The sequence below is a fragment of the Haliotis rufescens genome, unplaced genomic scaffold, assembly GCF_023055435.1.
Source record: "Haliotis rufescens isolate VD_foot unplaced genomic scaffold, xgHalRufe1.0.p SCAF_2, whole genome shotgun sequence".
Taxonomy (NCBI): Eukaryota; Metazoa; Mollusca; class Gastropoda; order Lepetellida; family Haliotidae; genus Haliotis; species Haliotis rufescens.
This window is the reverse complement of record NW_025963890.1, coordinates 41,889,234-41,914,469: the sequence shown is the minus strand read 5'-3', so window position 1 is coordinate 41,914,469 and position 25,236 is coordinate 41,889,234. Positions and strand designations below refer to the sequence as shown.

Sequence of the window (25,236 nt, the reverse complement as noted above, 5' to 3'; positions counted from 1 at the left end):
ACTTAAAGACAGACTTACAATAGTTGTAGCACTAAGATTGCTTTGTGGAATGGGGTCCTGATCATGTTAGTATGTGTTGTCTGAGATTCATTGGATGGTCTCCTACTGAGACATGTTTGACTTTATGATGATGCTGGTGGTGCCTGAGAACCAAGTCTATTAACTTTTTAGCCTTAGTTTTAATTGTTGTTTTAATCATACAATGGCAACCAGGCTTAGCAACTGGATGAAGCAAACAGATCTACGACAACCAAATGAGGATATCACGGAATCGCGGCCTAGGTCATTCCCTGTGTATGTATCAGTGACTTCAGTATTTTACTCTTAATGACTAGAATTTCATGCTATTAACAGGGGCGGTCGGGTAGCCCAGTGGTTAAAGCGTTGGCTCGTCACGCCGAAGACCCGGGTTCGATTCCCGACATGGGTACAATGTGTGAAGCCCATTTCTGGTGTCCCCCGCTGTGATATTGCTGGAATATTGCTAAAAGCAGCGTAAAACCATACTCACTCACTCACTCATGCTATTAACACTCAATGTACTATAAAAGTTGAAATCATGCATTCAATGAGTATCATCCAGCTGTGAAACCCCTGTCTTCAATAAGTTGTGGTGACCCTGACTTACTTGACAAATAGGTCCGGATGTGCAATGAAGTCAGCATACATCTCCAGCAGTGACCTTCGTTCAAGAATAAAGGTGGGTAGGACGACCTTGGTGAGATCCATCCCGATGCGGACCTGGGACAGGAGGTGGGCGATGATGCTGCCGTGCTGCTCCAGCGACCCCACTGAGGGAGGAGAGATGGATGAGAACCCCCTCAAAACCTTCACACCTGACTGTCATATCTAGCACTGAGGTATGTGAGGTGAGGTGAGGTGAGGTGAGGTGAGGTGAGGTGAGGTGAGGTGAGGTAAAATGGGGTTTAACGTCGCGTTCAAAATTATTGCGCTTATATAGCGACGTGCATGCACGTGTGTGTGGCTGCTTGTACTCGTCCGGACTGATGCCGATTTATAGTGCTAGCCCATTGAGATACCATGCCACAGTTTAACATGAATACCTCACTCAGACAGTATACTGACTCAGACCCGACCAGTCCTTGTTTTAGCCCCTTAATGCCGAGCGCCAGACAGGGTAACAACAAGTACCATCTTTTAACGTCTTTTGGTATGATGACGTGTCTGGAGATTGACTACAGAGGTGGTCGGGTATGTGAATGAGTGAGTGATTATGGTTTTACGCCGCTTTTAGCAATATTCCAGCAATATCACGGGACACCAGAAACAGGCTTCAGACATTGTACTCATGTGGGGAATCAAACCCGGGTCTTAAGCGTGACGAGCGAACGCTTCAACCACTCGGCTACCTTACCGCCCAGATCGCGGTATGTGGCAGTAGAGATTGTTGTAGATGTGTTTGTTGTAATTGTCAATAGGAACAAATGACTGAAACGCTGGTAAAATGTTGAGTGCTGCAGTGGCCAGATTTTAACAGGATGTGTGATAAAAGTTAACCTCGGGTGCTGTTGACAACGTGACAATTTTGGATGGGACAGTTTCTAAAAGCCTGGCTGTACCTCTATAGGTGCAGGACGAGGGTTTATCTACTTGCCATGTGCAGAATAGGTGCCTATTCCTGCAAGCTTCCAACACTATTCCAGGTTCAAGAACCAGGACAGGCTTGTTTCAAGACATTTGACAGTGACACTATCCTGGACATTTGAGAGATTTGTTTGTTTGTTTGTTGTTTAACGCCGCACACAGCAATATTCCAGCTATATGACGGCGGTCTGTAAATAATTAAGTCTGTAGTAGACAATCCAGTGATTGACATCATGAGCATTGATCCACGCAATTTGGATTGATAACATGCATCAACCAAATCAGCGAGCCTGACCACCCGATCCCGTTAGTTGCCTCTTAAGACAAGCTTAGTCGCCTTTAATGGCAAGCATGGGTTGCTGAAGACCTATTCTAACCCGGATCTTCACCGGTCAGAGCACTATCTTATATTGTAGAGCCTTCATGTATTTATTGCAGCTGCTACATATCTGACCCATGGTATTGACTTTTTGACTGTAAACCTAAAACAGTGTGTTTGAACATAATATGTTGATTATTATCATTATTATCATTTTTTCCCACTTTTATCAACTCGTATTGATATATTTGATATGAAAAGACACTAGGGTGAAATTCTCTATACATCACAGACTGAGTCTACACTACAGACGGGCAAGCAACTCACGGTCTTCGTTATCTAAATCGTCATAGAGTTCTGAAAGAAAAAAAGAAATCTCTTAAAGACCAACTCAATATATATTTAAATATAAAATCTATCTGCCTCTCAGAAATCCACGTGCAGCCTGTCTTGCTTGTGGCGGGGTATAAGAGACTTATTCATGTTGAGAAATCTACTTCCCTCCAGGTTTCTCCAATGTGGGAAACATCTCACCTACATCACTTCACTAGTTGAGGATTTCCTCCATCATGCTGACACCCATGATGAAACTGAAGTACTGTTCAAAGTGACAGAAAGCCAACATTATCTCCCACTCATGTCCTGCATGAAACTCAAAGGTTAAAGACTAACTGCATTCTTCAGTCTGACATCTACCCGAGTCTAGAGAGTTAACTGACTTTAAAAGTCCAGTTTCCACCCTTGCCGAACTAGGCTGGTGTTATGGATTTACATTCTGGCTGGACTAACGAGTCTATGCATAGTCCAATCAAAATCGCGAACCGAAATCAAAATCTAGTTCGTAAACTGTCACGCAGATTTTGGTCGATTGCAGGATTTGCAAAGCATGTGCATCGCCAACTCGTTGTCAACAGATATTTTCCAAATCTTTTCACGTTTTTAATCAAGGTGCTCATGCTCATGTGATGCACTTCGCGATGTAAGACACGTTTTATCACAATATAGATCGTCTTGTCTGGGTGCCGCCATTTTGTTTGAAGCAAATGCAAGTGATACGAGAGGTGGAATCTGATTGGTCCATAAGAGAGGCATAGAAGGGACATAACTCGTAATAGCCACTCATGGCGCTACGACAGAGCCCAGGAATTCCAGCCTAGTTCGGCAAGGGTGGAAACTGGACTTTTAAAGTCAGTTAACTCTCTTGACTCGGGTAGATGGTCCTTACATATAACAACGACCAGCTAACAATGCTACAGGGTGCAGGAATTCTCTGTGTGCTGCATGAACTTTGTTAACTCACTTCTCTGGATGCATATGGATAACAAACCGGCACACTTACCATCATAGTAATCATCTTTGGAAGCTATAACTGGTGGCGAGACCGGCGGCTCCCCGTTCTCGTCGCAGTCTCCCTCCACTATGAGTGCGGAGAGTTCGCGCCTGGAACACAACAAGCACATCATCCAGTGAGTGTTACTCTAGGAAGGAATGTCACCAGAATTGGGATCTCAGAAGGGATTCAGGCCATGCAAGATCCAGATGAAGACAAAGAATTACAACAATGTATTCTCAGACAAGCCAGATTCAGTTCTTATCCCCCGCCCAACAAAGTTGGAGGGGGATATAGAAACGGGCTCCGTCACGTTTCGTTCCCAGAGCATAACTCATAAACCGTTCAATATTTTTTCATGAAACTTTGCAGGTTTGTCAGGTACATGCTGTTCCAAACTCTTCTTTTTTTTACAATTTCCATGACAAGTTCCAGCTCGGTTAAAAAAGGTTAGGGTTTGTTTAGATTTAATTATGTCATAAATTCTGCAACAGGGGCGGGGGATATAGCCACATTAGTGGCAAACTCTTGTTAGTTTGAAAAATTGTGACCATGTTCAAATTTTTAGTTTTTCTAAGAAGAAACAAAATGTTTATGTTGAAGACATTTATTTATGATTTATACTCGCCACCAAAAGAATCGAGAACCATTGAAACATTGAGAAGCATGTACGTTAGGAAGACATGTCTCCAATGTGTAGCACTTCATGACAAAACTAACCATCAGTCTAGTGTTACCACAGAGTCTTTATTCTTATCATGCTATGCTGCAAGTGATTTCCTTACTTTACTCGTTAATCCTGCACATGGCAAATGGTTTGTCATGACATCCCATGTGATGCGTTCATGAGCATCGGTTCACACAACATTTGTGCATCGAACCATTCTAATATCTTTTGAACATGAGTAAACTCCTTTCTTTTGGCAGTGAGTACATTTAACTGCTTTATCATTTTGAGAGGTAGGTAACCACTCTCATTTGTTGAATGTTTTCCCATGCTATGACCCACTTTGCAGCTCATGACTCTGACTCCCTCCCCACCCCCTACTCCCCCATCCACGGTGTGCTCCAGCCGTACCGACAGTTGGGATTAACTCACTCGGGGGTGGTCTTCTGTGACGACTTCTGCTCCTCAGCATCATAGAACTCCTCGTCCTCGCTGCTGGAGTAGGACACCTCCGGGATGCCAGTCCCCCCATTCAGCACGGCGTCCGTCACTCTCGGCGGCCCAAGGGTCGACCCTGATACACACAAGCATGGCAGTAAGGGACAGGCTTTACTCTGGCCCTGATACACACAAACATGGCAGAGAGGGACAGGCTTTACTCTGGCCCTGATACACACAAGCAGGGCAGTGAGAGACAGGCTTTACTCTGGCCCTGATACACACAAGCAGGACAGTGTGGGACAGGCTTTACTCTGGCCCTGATACACACAAGCAGGGCAGTGAGGGAAAGGCTTCACTCTGGCCCTGATACACACAAGCAGGGCAGTGTGGGACAGGCTTTACTCTGGCCCTGATACACACAAGCAGGGCAGAGAGGGAAAGGCTTTACTCTGGCCCTGATACACACAAGCAGGGCAGTGAGAGACAGGCTTTACTCTGGCCCTGATACACACAAACATGGCAGAGAGGGACAGGCTTTACTCTGGCCCTGATACACACAAGGAGGGCAGTGAGGGACAGGCTTTACTCTGGCCCTGATACACACAAGCAGGGCAATGAGGGACAGGCTTTACTCTGGCCCTGATACACACAGGCAGGGCAGTGAGGGACAAGCATTACTCTGGCCCTGATACACACAAGCAGGGCAGTGTGGGACAGGCTTTACTCTGGCCCTGATACACACAAGCAGAGCAGAGAAAGACAGGCTTTTACTCTGGCCCTGATACACACAAGCAGAGCAGAGAGGGAAAGGCTTCACTCTGGCCTTGATACACAAAAGCAGGGCAGTGAGGGACAGGCTTTACTCTGGCCCTGATACACACAAGCAGGGCAGAGAGAGACAGGCTTTACTCTGGCCCTGATACACACAAGGAGGGCAGAGAGGGACAGGCTTTACTCTGGCCCTGATACACACAAGCAGGGCAATGAGGGACAGGCTTTACTCTGGCCCTGATACACACAAGCAGGGCAATGAGGGACAGGCTTTACTCTGGCCCTGATACACACAAGCAGGGCAATGAGGGACAGGCTTTACTCTGGCCCTGATACACACAAGCAGGGCAATGAGGGACAGGCATTACTCTGGCCCTGATACACACAAGCAGGACAGTGAGGCACAGGCTTTACTCTTGCCCTGATACACACAAGCAGGGCAGTGTGGGACAGGCTTTACTCTGGCCCTGATACACACAAGGAGGGCAGTGAGGGACAGGCTTTACTCTGGCCTTGATACACACAGGCAGGGCAATGAGGGACAGGCTTTACTCTGGCCCTGATACACACAGGCAGGGCAGTGAGGGACAAGCATTACTCTGGCCCTGATACACACAAACATGGCAGAGATGGACAGGCTTTACTCTGGCCCTGATACACACAAGGAGGGCAGTGAGGGACAGGCTTTACTCTGGCCCTGATACACACAAACATGGCAGAGAGGGACAGGCTTTACTCTGGCCCTGATACACACAAGGAGGGCAGTGAGGGACAGGCTTTACTCTGGCCCTGATACACACAAGCAGAGAGGAAAAGGAGACAGAAGGGAAACGCAGGTTGCATTCAAACCCCCTCTTAAAGCACACAAAACATCCATTCACTCTGTATTGGTACAGGCAACAGGTATATGACTGTATTCGCTGTATTAAGCGCTCTGCTTCAATAAAAGACCCATGACCATCTTCTAGACCAATTTGTAGGCACAGTCTTTGTAAGAGCCCCATACTAAGACCGAACATTTACAGGACTGACCTTATTTTCTCTTGTATATTACTTATTTCTTACCGAAAAGAGCAGTGCAGAAGGGGAATATAATGGCCTGCTATCCATTTTCAAGAAAGTTTAAGTCTTACTGTTCACTACCGCTCGACAACTTACAACAAATTTAATTTGTTTGCTTTTAATAAGAGTGCCTCCCTTATCAATTTTGTTACCACCCAGGCACTTATTACGGTGAATACAAGAAACAGAATCGAATAATAACACTACAACTAATTCATTTGGTAAATATTTCACTTTCCTTTTTCCTTTTTTGACTTTTGCTGTCATGCCTTTGACATACAGTAAACTACGCTTATAACAAACTCAAAGGGACCACTAATTTTAGTTAGTTGTTTGGTTTGTTTGTTTAACGCCAAACTCAGCAATATTACAGCTATATAACGGTGGTCTGTCAATAATCAAGTCTAGACTACACAATCCTGTGATTGACATCATGAGCATCGATCCATTGGGATCGATGCCATGCATCAACCAAGTCAGCGAGCCTGACAACCCGATCCTGTTAGTCGACTCTTACGACAGGCACAGTCACCTTTAACGGCAAGCATGGGTTGCTGAAGATCTATTCTACCCTGGATCTTCACGGGTCTTTAGTTAATCATAACCATAGTATGTTATAAGAATATGTATAGGATTGTTATTTAAAACCCGCATCCCGAAGGATTTTCCGAGGGAAAGGGTTTCAAATATCATAACAACCTGAAGGGAAGTGTTTTATCTTACTTATAAACCGATTTTGAACCTTAAAATTATCCCCAAACTAAATTTCAACCCATTATAAGTGTACAATAAAGTACATCCAAGGGTTCTTATCACATTTAAACACGCATCCCAAGAATTATGGTTTTAGATATCATAAAAACCCGAGGGGAAGTGTTTTCCATCTAATTTATGAACCGAAAAAAGAAACTTAAAACAACATCTATCAACATTTTTATGTTTCGAACATACTTCCCATGAACCTTAGGAAACGGGCGTAAAATATCTGTTGCTGGCGTACGGATCTTGAAAAGGTCATTCTAAAAAGCAGTGCGGCTTATCAACACCTCTGTAGCCTTGTGGTACACTAACTGGGCTACAGATATGTCTGTTCGTTATAAGCGTGTTTATTATAAATTTAGTTTACTGAATGTATTTCAAGTTTGATGGCTCAAAACATATACACTGCCATGAATCTAGGCTTTTCATTGACACTGCACCCATCTGTTCAAACGCACCATCTAAGAGAGGGAATTTATTGATGTCAACTTTTTTATCATGCGGAATGCCATGTTTCGAAGTACAGGCTTACTCCTTTATCAGACTTCCTGGCTTCCATTTGTCCATTGCTAATCACCAATCAGTGCTCATTAACTGTTGGCTTCCCTTGTTTAGGTTCCACCTTTATCCTGCCACTTTTGTTGTTTTCACATCTACATATATATATTCTCTCTGCATCCTTGCATTCATTGACCTGATGACTGCCTACGTGGTCTAGTGGTAGAGTGTCCGCCCGGGGAGTGGAAAGTCCGGGGTTCGATCCCCAGCCACATCATACCAAAAGATGTTAAAAGATGGTACTTGTTGTTACCCTGTCTGGCGCTCGGCATTAAGAGGCTAAAACAAGGACTGGTCGGCTCGGAGTCAGTATACTGTGTCTGAATGGGGTATTCATGTTAAACTGCGGCATGGAATCTCAGTGGGCTAGCACTATAAATCGGCATCAGTCCTGACTAGTACAAGCAGCCACACAATCACACACACGTACATGCACATTGCTATATACGTGCAATAATCTTGGATGCGATGTTAAACCCAATTTCACCTCACCTCATTGCCCTGATGAAGGAGTAATCATATACTCTGAAAAATTGTGTTCCTCATAATAAAGAATTTGACATCCATAAATTCTCTCTTTTATATGTATAACTAAATGTATGGTGGTTAAGTATTTTGGGAGCCTTCACTTATTGGGGGCATGGATTTCTTTCGTAGTGCATTTGTTCGAAGTGTTTAACAATTTTCAGATGGGATGACAAGAGTTCTTCAACATTCTGCAATACCAAACACAATCTATAAACCTCAACTGTAAACAGGTACTATATCACACATTCTTCATTTTAGAATAGCATATTGGTCTAAGGCAACCTTAACCACAATGTTTGAATTTTGCCTATTGCATCCCTCTCAATCTCATTAAAATCAGACCTCTGTTCTCGCTACCGCTAAACAAAGATCTGAGGACATCCCATCAGGGGTCACGTCAGAACGACCTTTCATCCAAACAATCAGAGCGTCGCTTACCAGATCATGAAAGTGACAGTCGGAATGTGTTTTCTAATCATTCAACCACGATATATTTAAAACGGGGTATTCCGAATGACAGTTACAGGTTTTATGATTATATCCATACAATCTGTGCCATCTATAAGCCTTTCCAGAATGTTCTTATCAGTTTTAAAATTTTTAATCGAGAATACATCAAAATATGTTTCGAAGCGTAGTCGCCAGTTTGAAACTAGTGTCATAAAGCTCAAGAAAGCTGCCTGATTGGCCAATGTCGATTTCTTGTCAGTCATTTCATTGGTCGGTCAAAATTTGCGAAAGGTCGTTCTGACGTGACCAGTAATGGGATGTCCTCAGATCTTTCTTTAGCGGTAGCGAAAACTAAGATCTGATTTAAATGAGATTGCATCCCTCTTAAACTGTTGCCCTAGAAACACCACCCCCCAGACACAAGAGGTTCCCGTACCAGAGGGTATTGCTATGTTAGGTAGAGAGGTGCTGGAGGAGACTGGCGCATCACTAGCGACATCCACGGCCTGCTCAATGTTGTCGGTGGAGAGGGAGGCAGGAACTGGAGGGAGGACCAGAACAGAGGACAGATGAACGAGTGGAGTTAGGACAGGCAGAAGAAATGAAAATAACAACGTTATTAGTTAAACATGTTGTTAGATAAAAAAAACTTCACATTAACTATAAGAATATATAACAACAGTGATACTCTTCAATTAAGCTTATTTGATACAAAAATACATGAAAGCTGAATATATTAATAAGATATAACATATTATAATAAGTTTAAAATTAATATTTAAATATCATTAAAGCTGAATTGAATTATTTGGCTTGCTGACAAACAAACACACTCTAGGAGATGAGGGATTAATCTGCTGTGTATGTATAACCCTGTGTGTATGTATAACCTGGGTGTATGTATAACCCCCTGTGTATGTATAACCCTGTGTGTATGTATAACCTGGGTGTATGTATAACTCCCTGTGTATGTATAACCCTGTGTGTATGTATAACCTGGGTGTATGTATAACCCCGTGTATGTATAACCACCTGTGTATGTATAACCTGTGTGTATGTATAACCCCGTGTATGTATAACCACCTGTGTATGTATAATCTGGCATGTGTATATAATCAGGGATGTATGTATAACCCCCTGTGTATGTATAATCTGGCATGTATGTATAACCCCCTGTGTATGTATAATCTGGCATGTATATATAATCTGGCATGTATGTATAACCCCCTGTGTATGTATAATCTGGCATGTATGTATAACCCCCTGTGTATGTATAATCTGGCATGTATGTATAATCTGGCATGTATGTATAACCCCCTGTGTATGTATAATCTGCTGTGTATGTATAATTTGGCATGTAGAACCTGGTGTGTATATATAACCACCTGTGTATGTATAACCACCTGCGTTTGTATAATCTTGTGTGTATGTATAATTTGGCATGTATGTATAATCTTGTGTGTTTGTATAATCTGGCATGTATGTATAACTTGTGTGTATGTATAACCCCTGTGTATGTATAATCTTGTGTGTATGTATAATCTGGAATGTATAACCTGGTGTGTATGTATAATCTGGCATGTATGTATAATCTTGCGTGTATCCATAATCTTGTGTGTATGTAAAATCTTGTGTGTACGTATAATCCCCTGTGTATGTATTAACCCCTGTGTATGTATAATCTTGTGTGTATGCATAATCTTGTGTGTATGTATAATCTGGCATGTATGTATAATCTTGCGTGTATGCATAATCTTGTGTGTATGTATAATCTTGTGTGTATGTATAATCCCCTGTGTATGTATAAACCCCTGTGTATGTATAATCAGCTGTGTATGTATAATCTGACATGTATAACCTGGTGTGTATATATAACCACCTGTGTATGTATAACCACATGTGTATGTTGCACGTCGCTATATAAGTGCAATTATCTTGGACGCGACGTTAAACCCCATTTCACCTCACCTCACCTATAATCTGGCATGTATGTATAATCTCGTGTGTATGCATAATCTGGCATGTATGTATAATCTTGTGTGTATGTAGAATCTTGTGTATGCATAATCTTGTGTGTATGTATGATCTTGTGTGTATGTATAACCTGGTGTGTATGTTTAACATGGTGTGTCTGTATAACCTGGTGTGTATGTATAATCTGGTGTGTATGTATAACCCTGTGTGTATGTATAACCTGGTGTGTATGTATAATCTGGTGTGTATGTATAACCTGGTGTGTATGTATAACTGTGTGTGTATGTATAACCTGGTGTGTATGTATAATCTGGTGTGTATGTATAATCTGGTGTGTATGTGTAACCTGGTGTGTATGTATAACCTGGTGTATATGTATAACCTGGTGTGTATGTATAACCTGGTATGTATGTATACCCTGTGTGTATGTATTACCCTGTGTGTATGCATAACCTGGTGTGTATGTATAATCTGGTGTGTATGTATAACCTGGTGTGTATGTATAACCTGGTGTGTATGTATAATCTGGTGTGTATGTATGCATAACCTGGTGTCTTTGTATAATCTGGTGTGTATGCATTACCTGGTGTGTATGTATAACCTGGTGTGTATGTATAACCTGGTGTGTATGTATAACCTGGTGTGTATGTATAATCTTGTGAGTATGTATAACCTGGTGTGTATGTAAAACCAGGTGTGTATGTATAACCTGGTGTGTATATATAACCTGGTGTGTATGCATAATCTTGTGTGTATGTATAATCTGGCATGTATGTATAATCTTGTGTGTTTGTATAATCTGGCATGTATGTATAATCTTGTGTGTATGTATAACCCCTGTGTATGTGTAATCTGGCATGTATGTATAATCTCGTGTGTATGCATAATCTGGCATGTATGTATAATCTTGTGTGTATGTAGAATCTTGTGTATGCATAATCTTGTGTGTATGTATGATCTTGTGTGTATGTATAACCTGGTGTGTATGTATAACTGTGTGTGTATGTATAACCTGGTGTGTATGTATAACTGTGAGTATGTATAATCTTGTGGGTATGTATAACTGTGTGTGTATGTATAACCTGGTGTGTATGTATAATCTGGTGTGTATGTATAACCTGGTGTGTATGTATAACTGTGTGTGTATGTATAACCAGGTGTGTATGCATAATCTGGTGTGTATGTATAACCTGGTGTGTATGTATAACTGTGTGTGTATGTATAACCAGGTGTGTATGCATAATCTGGTGTGTATGTATAACCTGGTGTGTATGTATAACTGTGTGTGTATGTATAATCTGGTGTGTATGTATAACTGTGTGTGTATGTATAACCTGGTGTGTTTGCATAACCTGGTGTGTATGTATAACCAGGTGTGTATGTATAACTGTGTGTGTATGTATAATCTGGTGTGTATGTATAACTGTGTGTGTATGTATAACCTGGTATGTATGTATAACCTGGTGTGTATGTATAATCTGGTGTGTATGTATAACCTGGTGTGTATTTATAACCTGGTGTGTATGTATAATCTGGTGTGCATGTATCATCTTGTGTGTATGTATAATATGGCATGTATGTATAACCCCCAGTGTATGTCTAACCTGGTATGTATGTATAACCCCCAGTGTATGTATAACCTGGTATGTATGTATAACTGTGTGTGTATGTATAACCTGGTATGTATGTATAACTGTGTGTGTATGTATAACCTGGTATGTATGTATAACTGTGTGTGTATGTATAACCTGGTATGTATGTATAACTGTGTGTGTATGTATAACCTGGTATGTATGTATAACCTGGTGTGTATGTATAATCTGGTGTGTATGTATAACCTGGTGTGTATTTATAACCTGGTGTGTATGTATAATCTGGTGTGCATGTATCATCTTGTGTGTATGTATAATCTGGCATGTATGTATAACCCCCAGTGTATGTATAACCTGGTGTGTATGTACAACCCCCAGTGTATGTTTAACCTGGTGTCTATGTATAACCAGGTATGTATGTATAACCTGGTGTGTATGTATAATCTGGCATGTATGTATAACCCAGTGTCTATACATAACCAAGCATGTATGAGAAGCCAATGAAACCATGAAGGGAAAGGAGGGAGTGTGTGAAGCAAGGCAGGGAGATTGATTTCTTCACCACTTCTATACAATGAAACCCTGTGAGTCCAAACAACTTCACCCTGGCCATGAGTGTTAGGAACGTCTAAATATACATCAAGGACATCACTATGAAATGAGGATTTATTCATCCTGAAGAAACACATCCCAGACAGTTTGTCTGGCAACAGCACTGCCCAGGTTCACAGACTGCCACAGGCATTTCAAATAATGAACCACTTTCAATTGTTTGTTTGTTTGTTGTTTAACGCCGCACTCAGCAATGTTCCAGCTATATGACGGCAGTCTGTAAAATAATCGAGCCTGGACCAGACAATCCAGTGATTGACATCATGAGCATCGATCCACGCAATTGGGATCAATGACATGCATCAAACAAGTCAGCGAGTCTGACCACCCGATCCCGTTAGTCGCCTTTTACGACAAGCGTAGTTGCCAGCATGGGTTGCTGAAGACATATTCTACCCCGAGCCACTCTAAAACGGATCTGAATAATTATTTTACATGTTTGTCCTCACGGGTTGAAATCATTGGCAAGTTTTCTCTATTGTGAGGTCATCTTATTTAACAGTAACTCCTCCTGTTTCATCCATGGCCATTTGTCCCGTGTAGTGTTTTCCACTCTGCTATTTGAGTACCGTATTTGACGTAATAAGCACCCAGGGCGCTCTCTAAATTAGAAATAGGGGGCTCTTATTAGAATATATTTTGGTGAGATTAAAAATGAGGTTGAAAGATTGTAAATTTTGTGGTCTATGCTGACAGCCTGAAATGATATAAAAGAAGAATCTGTGTGTATTATACACGATAGATATATTTTCGAGAATTTAGTTGACCATAATTAAGGGTGCATATAACAAACGAGTGTGTATTATACACAAATATATAAGTCTTGCTAACAGGTGCTAACTGGGATTGTTCACTAGCCAATATATTAGCAAATAACGCCGTGGGCGCATATTAGAGCGGGGCGCTTATTACGTCAAATACGGTATTTGCAGAAGTAATGCTATCCTTACAACAGCCTGTTACCTGAATTTCCGTTTTTCCTGTTGAGTGTTTCTAGGGCAATTCTATGTGAGTGAGTGAGTGAGTGAGTGAGTGAGTGAGTGAGTGAGTGAGTGAGTGAGTGAGTGAGTGTTTTACGCCGCTTTTAGCAATATTTTAGCAATATTCCAGCAATATCACGGCGCAGAACACCAGAAATGGGCTTCACACATTGTACCCATGTCGGGAATCGAACCCGGGTCTTCGGCGTGACGAGGGAACGCTTTAACCACTAGGCTACCCGACCTCCCCTAATGTGTGAGTGAGAGAATAACACTACTGCCAACAGGGTGGCCCACAAGCAATCTAATCTGACCATGAAACCAGTGGTTGACAGCATGAGCACCACCTTACGTCGTTGGGGAATGAGGAGAGGGGAATTCACACACGGTATGGATGTTAAGATAGAGGCAACTCTTGTCACGATAAGAACCCCCACATTATCCAGAGATGAAAATATAAACAATATTTCAACTTCACATGCATGCATTTCAGTATAGCGTTGAAAGTGGTAATTTGTGTGTGAGTAAAGTTTGTGTTATGTCATAGTTAGTTACGTTTCAGCTATATCACAGATACCAATCAAGTTAAACAAAACCAGTGGATGATTGCATGAGTGAAAATGAGACAATCGGTGACATCACATTCTCCCCTTCTGATCCACATTCAAGTCATCTAGCACGACAAGCATGGGACCTGGGAAGGTGTTTTGTCTCCTCATCACAGAGGGTGATGCTATTGGGTGAGATGGAGTTTAATACAGTATGTCACATGACTATTTCTGGGTCAAAGTCCATGTTAGAGCTCCTACCTTGACGTTTGATGTCGCTGAAGTGGCTGTAGTTGGCATCGTTGGTAAGTAGAAGCTGGTCGTGGGGGGAGCCATTCAGGATTGGTTCCTTCAGACTCTCCTGGAAATACAGAAACATTTAGATTAGACCAGCATCAGGTGTGGACGAGACACCATCAGGTGTGGACGAGACACCATCAGGTGTGGACGAGACACCATCAGGTGTAGATAAGACACCATCAGGTGTGGACGAGACACGATCAGGTGTGGACGTGACACCATCAGGTGTAGACAAACACCATCAGGTGTAGATGAGACACCATCAGGTGTAGATAACACATATCACTGAAGACAAAATAAATCAGAACACATATCACTTTAAATAGCAGAATAGAAAAAAACAAAAGTTTTTTATAAACACAATGCACCTCCAAAGAGACAATGAACTGAAGCAATTTCCATTATAAAAAATCATTTTCAGGTGAGTCCTAGTACTGAAGGCTCATTGACTGTACTTGTCATACAACGTGGCCAATATATCATGATATATACTGTGGTTCAGAGTTCTTGGATTCAGGAAGCAAATAGTTTGTAATAAATCTTCTCGCTTAAAATCTTTGATGAACTTGTCAAACATATTATATCTCATGTCAAAGTCAAACAAATGATTAGGTATGGCACCACTTGTGGTTCGGAGGGAACAACAGCAGAGACATTGGGTATGTTGTTCTCCTACCTTGGTGATCTGGAGCATCACAATGGTATGTTTGATTGCCTCCACCAGTCCCTGCAAACAATGTGAAACAATGTAAAACAACGTGAAACAATGTAAAACAACGTAAACAACCGCATGACATCAGGACATACAGGGCTCCAGATAATGTTTTGAGTGAGTGAGTGAGTGAGTGAGTGAGTGAGTGAGTGAGTGAGTGAGCATTACACCGCTTATAGCAATATCCCTGCAATATCACAGCAGCGAACACTAGAAACGGGCTTCACATTTCTCCCCATGTGGGGAATCGAAGCAAGGTCCTCGGTGTGACGAGCGAACGCTTATCCACTAGGCTACCCCACCACCTTCAATCAGTTTACATCTGTAAAGGTTTGTGTGTACGTAAGCTGATTCCTCCAGGTCAGTTTACCACTCTAACGTCAGGTTATGCTCACATGGACTGCAGTGTAATCTACTGACCATCATATCTGGGTTACCTTGACTACAGCTGGCCAAACAAGGTGACTACCATGTCTACCTGCATCACATACAAGGGAGACAAACATAATGAAATACCCCCTGTGAATAAAGTTGTTACCACTGAGAGTGAGTGGAGTGTACCTGAATATTGCGAGCCAGAAATGGCTACTCAGAGTGACAAGGAAGCTCCATGTTGTGAACACAGGATGTCTGTCAGTCACACAATCACAGCACTTTGCTTCCTTCCTGACATTAGTACTACCAACAAACAAAATCCTGCTGCTCCTGGTATCAGAGGTAACATGCCCAATGTAGGACACACTGAAACAAGACTGATGTTTCAGGACTTCAGAAAGTAGGACTTACATAGTACATGCACTGATACCGACCCCATCTCACCCACCTAAACACACCCCATCTCACCCTCCCGAACAGACCCCCATCTCACCCACCTAAACATACCTCCATCTCACCCACCTATACAGACCCCACCTCATCCTCCTAAACAGACCCCACCTCATCCTCCTAAACAGACCCCATCTCACCCACCTAAACAGACCTCCATCTCACCCACCTCAACAGACCTCATCTCAACAACCTAAACAGACCTCCATCTCACCCACCTCAACAGACCCCATCTCAACAACCTAAACAGACCCCATCTCACCGTCCCGAACAGACCCCCATCTCACCCACCTAAACATACCTCCATCTCACCCACCTAAACAGACCTCCATCTCAACCACCTACACAGACCCCACCTCATCCTCCTAAACAGACCCCATCTCACCCACCTAAACAGACCTCCATCTCACCCACCTCAACAGACCCCATCTCACTCACCTAAACAGACCTCCATCTCACCCACCTAAACAGACCCCATCTCACCCACCTAAACAGACCCCACCTCACTCTCCTTAACAGACCCCACCTCACCCCTCCCAAACAGACCCCACCTCACTCTCCTAAACAGACCCCACCTCACTCTCATAAACAGACCAACCTCACCCCTCCCAAACAGACCCCATCTCACTCTCATAAACAGACCCCACCTCACCCCTCCCAAACAGACCCCACCTAAACAGACCCCACCTCACTCTCCTAAACAGACCCCTCCTAAACAGACCCCAGCTGACCCTCCTAAACAGACCCCATCTCACCCACCTAAACAGACCCCATCTCACCCTCCCAAACAGACCCCACCTCACTCTCCTAAACAGACCCCACCTCACCCTCCTAAACAGACCCCATCTAACCCTCCTAAACAGACCTCCATCTCACCCACCTAAACAGACCCATCTCACCCACCTAAACAGACCTCCATCTCACTCACCTAAACAGACCCCATCTCACCCACCTAAACAGACCCCATCTCACCCTCCCAAACAGACCCCACCTCACTCTCCTAAACGGAACCCCAGCTGACCCTCCTAAACAGACCCTATCTCACCTTCCTAAATAGACCCCATCTCACCCACCTAAACAGACCTCCATCTCACCCACCTAAACAGACCCCCATCTCACCCACCTAAACAGACCTCCATCTCACCCACCTTAACAGACCCCCACCTCACCCCTCCCAAACAGACCCCACCTCACTCTCCTAAACAGACCTCCACCTCACCCCTCCCAAACAGACCCCACCTCACTCTCCTAAACAGACCCCACCTCACCCCTCCCAAACAGACCCCACCTAAACAGACCCCACCTCACTCTCCTAAACAGACCCCTCCTAAACAGACCCCAGCTGAACCTCCTAAACAGACCCCATCTCACCCTCCCAAACAGACCCCACCTCACTCTCCTTAACAGACCCCACCTCACCCCTCCCAAACAGACCCCACCTCACTCTCCTAAACAGACCCCACCTCACCCCTCCCAAACAGACCCCACCTCACTCTCCTAAACAGACCCCACCTCACCCCTCCCAAACAGACCCCACCTCACTCTCCTAAACAGACCCCTCCTAAACAGACCCCAGCTGACCCTCCTAAACAGACCCCATCTCACCCTCCCAAACAGACCCCACCTCACTCTCCTTAACAGACCCCACCTCACCCCTCCCAAACAGACCCCACCTCACTCTCCTAAACAGACCCCACCTCACCCCTCCCAAACAGACCCCACCTAAACAGACCCCACCTCACTCTCCTAAACAGACCCCTCCTAAACAGACCCCAGCTGACCCTCCTAAACAGACCCCATCTCACCCTCCCAAACAGACCCCACCTCACTCTCCTTAACAGACCCCACCTCACCCACCTTAACAAAACCCACTGCACCTTATCTCACCCCTGATGAGACGGTATGACCGTTATACATTTAACTTGAACAAGTGACCGTGTTTAACACAAGATGGTGTTGCACTTACATCCGCAGTTACTTTGATAACACTGTACTTCTCCCTCTCTCCTTCATCGGGACAGTCTTCAATCCGTGTTTCCAAGGCCTGCAAAACATGACACAATCCATCTTCAACACAACATCCTTCTACACTGCAATACCATCACGTGTGTGTCTCTCCTCGTTCACCTACTCACAACTCTAATCAGAAGGTGCACACCCAACACAACACCTCCCAAATCAAACTGTATCAAACTTCGCAGCAACCACTGAAGTACAAACACCCTGAATCAACCACACCTTCTTCCATGATCTAAACACACATAAATGATGAGTTGTGTCAATTTTCATATTTACGATGTGCAATGAATAAAATCCATGCTAATCAAGTGATAACAATTCTCATGGACAAGTATTCATGGTCTCACCTACTTTATCACTGTTCCCAGTTTCCTGGTATGCATTTCACCTGTAGTGTAGCTTCTCATAGGATCAATAAGTTATTACCAAACACATATACAATTCCTGTTCTAGATCAGCAGGATGCTGTATGTACTGTTATCAGCTGGCAGCTGGCAGTGTAGCTGTGGACTATTTGTTATAAACATGCATTTTTCACAGCTTCTGACAGTCTGTACTTTGCCCCTAAAATCAATGAAGTCAGAGTTGATCAAGGAGGTGAGGTGAAATTGGGTTTAACGCAGGGGTCCGGAAACCGTCATATGCGCCGGACATGTCCGATTGGGAATCCCAAATGTCCGGTTTAAAATATTGCTTACCGTACATTTAAATTTTTCTGTCCGGACATTTTAAAAAGTATTGTCCGGACATTCTTAAATTTTGACCGGACATGATCAACAGTTAGGACTGAGCAGTTTCTGTCTGCAGTTGTAACACAATGAAGATTATCTACACTGACAAGCTTTGTTTGTTTTGATTGCTGTAAATACATCGTACCTACATGATAGTCCAATCGGTCAATCACTGTTAAACTTTAACGTCACGTCCAAGATTACTGCACTTATATAGTGATGTGCATGCACGTGTGTATGTGAGTGCGTGCGTGTGTGTGTGCTTGTACTTGTAAGGACTAATGCTGATTTATAGTGCTAGCTCACTGAGATACAATGCCGCAGTTGGTTCTCAGGCACCGCCCGCATCATCATAAAGTCCGCTGCATGTTTCATTTTTATTTCCATTTTAAACAAAACAACCAAAAAATCCTTAAATATTCCAAGTCCAACTGTAGTCAAATACTGTATTCCAGTATTTATTAATCAAGGACTATTTTATGTACATTTATGTAGGGAGGCCCTTTCCCAGGTTGATTGTACACAACTGTTTATTTGGTTACACAACTGTTTATTTGGTTACATACCATACTAGTTTGAACAACAACAACAATAACAAAATGCACCAAAGCCATTGCCTGAGAAAGAATTCTTTTATCTTTTTTAAGCCTTAAATAATCTATAATCTTTTTATTTTCACGAACCATGTTTGTAATTATTACCACATTTGACAGTTAACAAGGACTCAATTGTAAACATGAATCCTTCATATAAATGACACAACATTTCAATTGCAATCAAAACTGGAGTCTTGTGACAGATATTAAGCAAGATGACGATGTATTATCTATGTCATATAAAAGGTCATGACCTCCATAACTCATTGATGTGGTCATGGTGCTGCTCATGTATTTGATATATGATCATTGTCACTGAAATGAGATCTTTTCCTGCAATTCAATACCTCTCCATGCCATGATCTGAGAAACTCTCCAACTTAACCAAGTAAGCTGGACTACTACTACTACTACTACTACTACTAAACTACTACTACTACTACTACTACTACTACTACTACCACTACTACTATTACTACTGCTACTGCTACTACTATTACTGCTACTACTACTATTACTGCTACTACCACTACTACTGTTACTGCTACTGCTACTACTATTACTGCTACTACTACTATTACTGCTACTACTACTACTACTACTGCTGCTACTACTATTACTACTACTACTGTTACTGCTACTGCTACTACTATTACTGCTACTACTACTACTACTACTGCTGCTACTACTATTACTACTACTACTGTTACTGCTACTGCTACTACTGCTACTACTATTACAACTATTACTACTACTACTACTACTATTACTGCTACTACTACTACTACTACTACTACTACTACTACTACTACTACTACTACAACTTGGTCAGCTCAATGTATCTCAATTGGTGGATTGATGCTCATGACGGCAACCAGTGGCTTGTTTGGTCCAAATTGTCATCATACTGCTGGAATCGTGCTGAGTGTGGTGTAAACAACAAACAAACAACTACTGGCCACTCACCTGGACTTGGTCTATAAGCATCTGGAGGTAGGTATCGGTCTCCATCAGCTTGTGGTCGAAGTCCTCTAGACTCGGGGCATGGCGCACTTCCAGTTTCTGCTCATACAACGAAACCCAATGATATAATATATATCTCAAAACCATCATGAGAAGTGCCTATGCATGTTCTGAAGAAATAACAAACATTTATGCACTGTGTATTACTTAGTCTGCATTTGAACTTTATCTTTACAATAAGTTTGATCATCATGCCGACGAGGATGCACAACTTAAGTCACCCATAAATGTAGATCTTGACTCTTCCAGCTTAATGAAATTTCTTAGCCAACGCAAAGCCTGATCTAATTCGTATTTTGAAACAATCTTGATAAATACACTTTCACTGAGTATGTCAATCAGAGATGAAAATGGAAATTTTCCTTTTCAGTTGAAACTTCTTTGCAATGGTGAGTGAGTGAGTGAGTACGGTTTTACACCGCTTTTAGCAATATTCCAGCAATATCACGGCGGGGGACGCCAGAAATGGGCTTCACACATTGTACCCATGTCGGGAATCGAACCCGGGTCTTCGGCGTGACGAGCGAACACTTTAACCACTAGGCTACCCGCCTGCCCCTCTTTGCAATGGAGCATGGTCCTTAATTTGGGGGTGTTAAAGGGGGATTTTATCCGATTTTAACAAATTTGTGGTCACTAAAATTCACAGATCTGCGGAAGATTCTCACCCCTGTTCAATGTATGCATCGCTGTAATGATTTTTTAATTCATTTTATCAAAAAACATGATGTCTGATCATGCCACATATGTACAACAGAGCTTCTACATGTAATGAGATGCTATGTGGTCTGGCGCTAGGTTCGGATGTGGCAATCAGTGCCATCTGTGTACCTGATCTCCTCGTAATTAGGGTAATCATTTGATAATGGATTGATGTACATCACAAAGTGAGTTTTAAATTTCACGAAGTAAACATGCATGTTGTGCCCAAATTGGTTCAAGCGTGTCTTTAAGATACTTTGATACCAGTGAGTGAATGAGTGAGTTTGGTTTAACGCCGCTTTTAACAGTATTCCAGTTATATCACAGCGTGACAGCTTAATGTGGGAGGAAAGCCCGAAGTGATTCAGGTCTCAGATGTTTACCACTTCGGTGAAACCCACGAGCACGGGTATGGTGCTGACAAACTTAGAAACGTAATCAGGGCGAACTGGGATTCGAACCCACAATCATAGGTTTCTGGCGTGCCCAAGGGACGCCACTCTGCACAGCGAATCGCGGGCCTTAGACGACTGGGCCACCCGTGCCCCCTACTTTGATACCAAACATAACAGCTCTAAATGAGCTTATCATACCTTCATGTCAGAATGATGAAATCTGATTGGTCCATGTGATCTTAATAAACTAATATGTAACACGCCTTTGAGGGGTATAAATTTCTCAAATGTCTTACACCTCTCCATGAGCAAGTCAGGCTGCACGTGGATTTATGAGAGGTAGAATAAATCCCTTGTACCCCGCCATTCGTCACCACTCGCCCCTTTCCATAACCTGCAAGAAGACTCGTCCCCCTATCGATGAATGTTATGTGCGAAAATACGACAAACCAATCAGAATGCGCATGTAATTTTAAGTTCTTCGTCAAAGAATCCCTCAGAAATACTTTCCGATTTTACATATGTCTTGCATCTAAAAATATACCCAAGACACAGTTAAATGTGTTCAATCATACTGTATAATTCCGCACGTCCCAATGTGCGTTAAACATGTTAAATTGCATCTGAAATATATATATAATACATGTGAACCATTACGCAACGAATTGACAATTGTTTTAGGCATGCCTGTTTGCGCTAAGACGGAACCCGGTCGCAAAAATGGCCATGAGAGGGGCACGAGTCGCTATTCGGCTTGTCCCGGAATAACACGAGCTGGTCACGAATGATACCCCGCGTCAAAGCAAAAAGCAACACGCTTTTTCCGAGTCAATGGAAGTCATGTGATACAGCACAAATTAACCTCATCCCTCGTTAGGTTTTATACCACTCGCCTCTGGATGAAGGTACAAGACCTAACGCGGGATGCACGAAACTACATGTACCCCTCGTGATCCTGCTACAACTCATACTATTCAGCTCACAGCTCAAATGTGACTCAATATGAATGCGACACCCCCTCCTCTCAAGCATCAGTGGATTTCTATCTAAAGATGTCCTCAGTCGGGTTTAAAATCCTCACCTTAATCCAATTAATCTATGATTTTAATGAGATGGGATTAGCAGCAATGAGTAATCCTGTAAGATTAGTAAACATTCTCCAACAAACACTCCTGTTTATAGTCACAGCCTTTGTTGTAGTCACTGTTGTACTAATCACTGCTCACTCACAATCACTAACGTAAACAGTCCAGGTTAGTCCACTTTATCTATGCTGTCCCACTCTGTGTCTGGAGCACTGTTTGGAACACCCTATTCAATGGATCTATGATAAATCTGCTGCATAAACATTTTGCTAAGTATTCTAATGTGATGAATGTCTTTTCAACATGGTCATTCAACTCTTTCCTTGCCCGTATTTTATGTTTGTGTCAATATACTGTCATAACATCTTTTAAGGCCTATAGTCACATAAAAGTATTGAACCCAAATGTTAAATATTATACAAATGTTATGATTCCTTATTCTAAGAGCTCAAGATAGGTTTTTGAACAACTGAGTTTTTACTCGAAGGTTTCTATTTTAGTTGGGTTATCACATTTTCATTGGGTAACAAATATTTTTTCACTCCTCTATTCATCACTCTATTGGGTTTTTCCCAAAATGAGTAAGCATTTTGACACTTAAAATTTGTTAATGTTTTAGATGTATATAACGGTTCTAAATATAGGCTTGACTCAGAAAGTAAATTAGCTTGTAATTGTGTTTTGGAAATTAGCTCCGTTGTACGCATGCTGAAAAAGCTTCATTGGGTATTTACGTATGCTGTTTTCAAACAACAAAAGTTTTCATTTAATGCATGCGTTTGTGTATGAAAGTTAATTGAAAGTAATTGGGTTTTGAATAATTTTGGGGGGTATTTTACGCAAATACGCAGCTTATCTGTAACTCTGAATTCTGAATTTGCATAACTACAAGATGGTAGCTACCATGTTAGAAAGATTTTACACTGCTCTTCTGCAGTCATATTCGTGCTGTGAACATGGTAAATGCCTAGGAATGGCTTCACACATTGTATCATATTGGGAATAGAACCTTGGCCTTCAGTGTGACAAGTCAAATCATAGGCTACCTGACCCCTGACTGCCCTCAGAAAGAATTGACCTGGCTTCATTATAGCCAATGATTAGATATCACAAATTTGTCCCCTTGACTTCATTATATCATCAAAACTCTCTCTTCTCAACAACCAAAGTATTCCTATGGAAACAAGGATAGATTAGATGCAATCAAGTGCCGTACCTTGCCAGCTTGAGAATGTCGGTACACTGTGTTCTCCAGGCTGGCTATCCACTGTTCCCTCTCATCAGCATCACGAGCTACAAACATCCATAACATCTTATTCCATGTACATGTCAATGTTACATTCTCAAGGAGGTGATGATTTCAACTAATGATGGTCTTCATAATAATAAACAAACAAACAAACAAACAAACAAACAAACAAACAAACAAATAAATAAATAAATAAATCCTATTTAATATCATCCCATCATTTATATTTTGAAATATTTAAATGTACCATAATTCAATAAAAGAATTACCAATATTCAATATATATGTTAAAAGAAGTGGACATAGTTATTCTGTTTTGGATGTATACTGTATCTGACTATATCTGATAACATACTGACGCCTCTTTTTTCATACCTTGAAAATGGAAGGTTTTCTGGTCAACTGTTATTGTAAACGTACTATCATCTTCATCATCTATTCCAATAATAGCTCCCTGAAACAATGCACCACAATACCATGATGAAAACAGCATCCTGCCAATATCCACCGGTTCCACATGGAGTACATGATACATGGATCTTATATACACCTTATAAGTGTTTACTCAGTGGAATACTAATTAAAGGATCTCTGAAATTGTGTGATTTCTGTTTCTCTTTTAGCAACTTTAATGATTATACTTATCAAAAATATCCATTTAACTGATGATTACAAATGTTACTGGTAACATTCTTGGGATGAAACATTGAATGTACATACTTTTAATCTAACACATCCTCTACGTGATCCCCTCATCATTTTCTCTTTGGACTGAAAAAAAAGGGTTAAAAGTATTTCAAGTTTATTCCTGTCCAAATAACATGAAATCACATTGGCTTTCACCTTCTAACATGGAAATTGACACAAAATGCTACAAGTCTTACCAAAAGACAACATCAACTATATATGGCTGCATGCATTAACTAAAAAAACTCTCTCAAAAACCAAATTGAGTACCGTTGGTGTATTGTACTGACATCATTAAGTATTATTATTCATTAAGATTAAGAAATTATTTGAAAAAGTAACAATGACATATATACAAGCTATTGCTTGTTTAGTTAATTCAGAGAGGTGATACTTCGTTCATATACATTAATAATATCGCCGCGAATATGGCTGTAATATTGCTAGCGGAGCAAAGCGATATATATATAGGCCTGTTTATACATTAATTCATAATAACTTCTAACCTTATTCCTCTTTATCAAAAATACCCATTTGGGGATGACAGAATATATTTTGCCAGTGCTGTTGTCATGGAATTACGTAATAACAATCAATAGCATATTAATGAAAGCGTCAAGGAGGCGTGGCAAACGAACCAATGTTTTTCAACGACAAGCATGTCAAAGTTGACACCTCTTGCTATCACGAGACAATTACAGAGATTAACTTTCGCT

The 25,236-nt window shown here is 41.8% G+C and overlaps 1 protein-coding gene across 3 annotated transcripts in view; it reads right to left on the bottom strand.

The window, feature by feature from the left end:
* Window positions 1-25,236, bottom strand: part of LOC124149430 (oxysterol-binding protein-related protein 9-like) — a 52,104-nt gene that overhangs the window by 26,678 nt on the left and 190 nt on the right. For 2 of the 3 annotated variants that reach the window (XM_048399992.1, XM_048399994.1), the window contains exons 2-13: window positions 24,554-24,604; window positions 24,209-24,287; window positions 23,801-23,877; window positions 20,346-20,441; window positions 18,000-18,077; window positions 15,173-15,223; window positions 14,458-14,557; window positions 8,927-9,031; window positions 4,354-4,495; window positions 3,264-3,364; window positions 2,252-2,281; window positions 629-791 (exon numbers count right to left, since the gene is read on the bottom strand). In XM_048399992.1, coding sequence (XP_048255949.1) covers window positions 629-791; window positions 2,252-2,281; window positions 3,264-3,364; window positions 4,354-4,495; window positions 8,927-9,031; window positions 14,458-14,557; window positions 15,173-15,223; window positions 18,000-18,077; window positions 20,346-20,441; window positions 23,801-23,877; window positions 24,209-24,287; window positions 24,554-24,604 — 1,073 coding nt within the window. The remainder of the gene's footprint in view (window positions 1-628; window positions 792-2,251; window positions 2,282-3,263; window positions 3,365-4,353; window positions 4,496-8,926; window positions 9,032-14,457; window positions 14,558-15,172; window positions 15,224-17,999; window positions 18,078-20,345; window positions 20,442-23,800; window positions 23,878-24,208; window positions 24,288-24,553; window positions 24,605-25,236) is intronic. The other variant, XM_048399993.1, reaches the window with a different exon arrangement.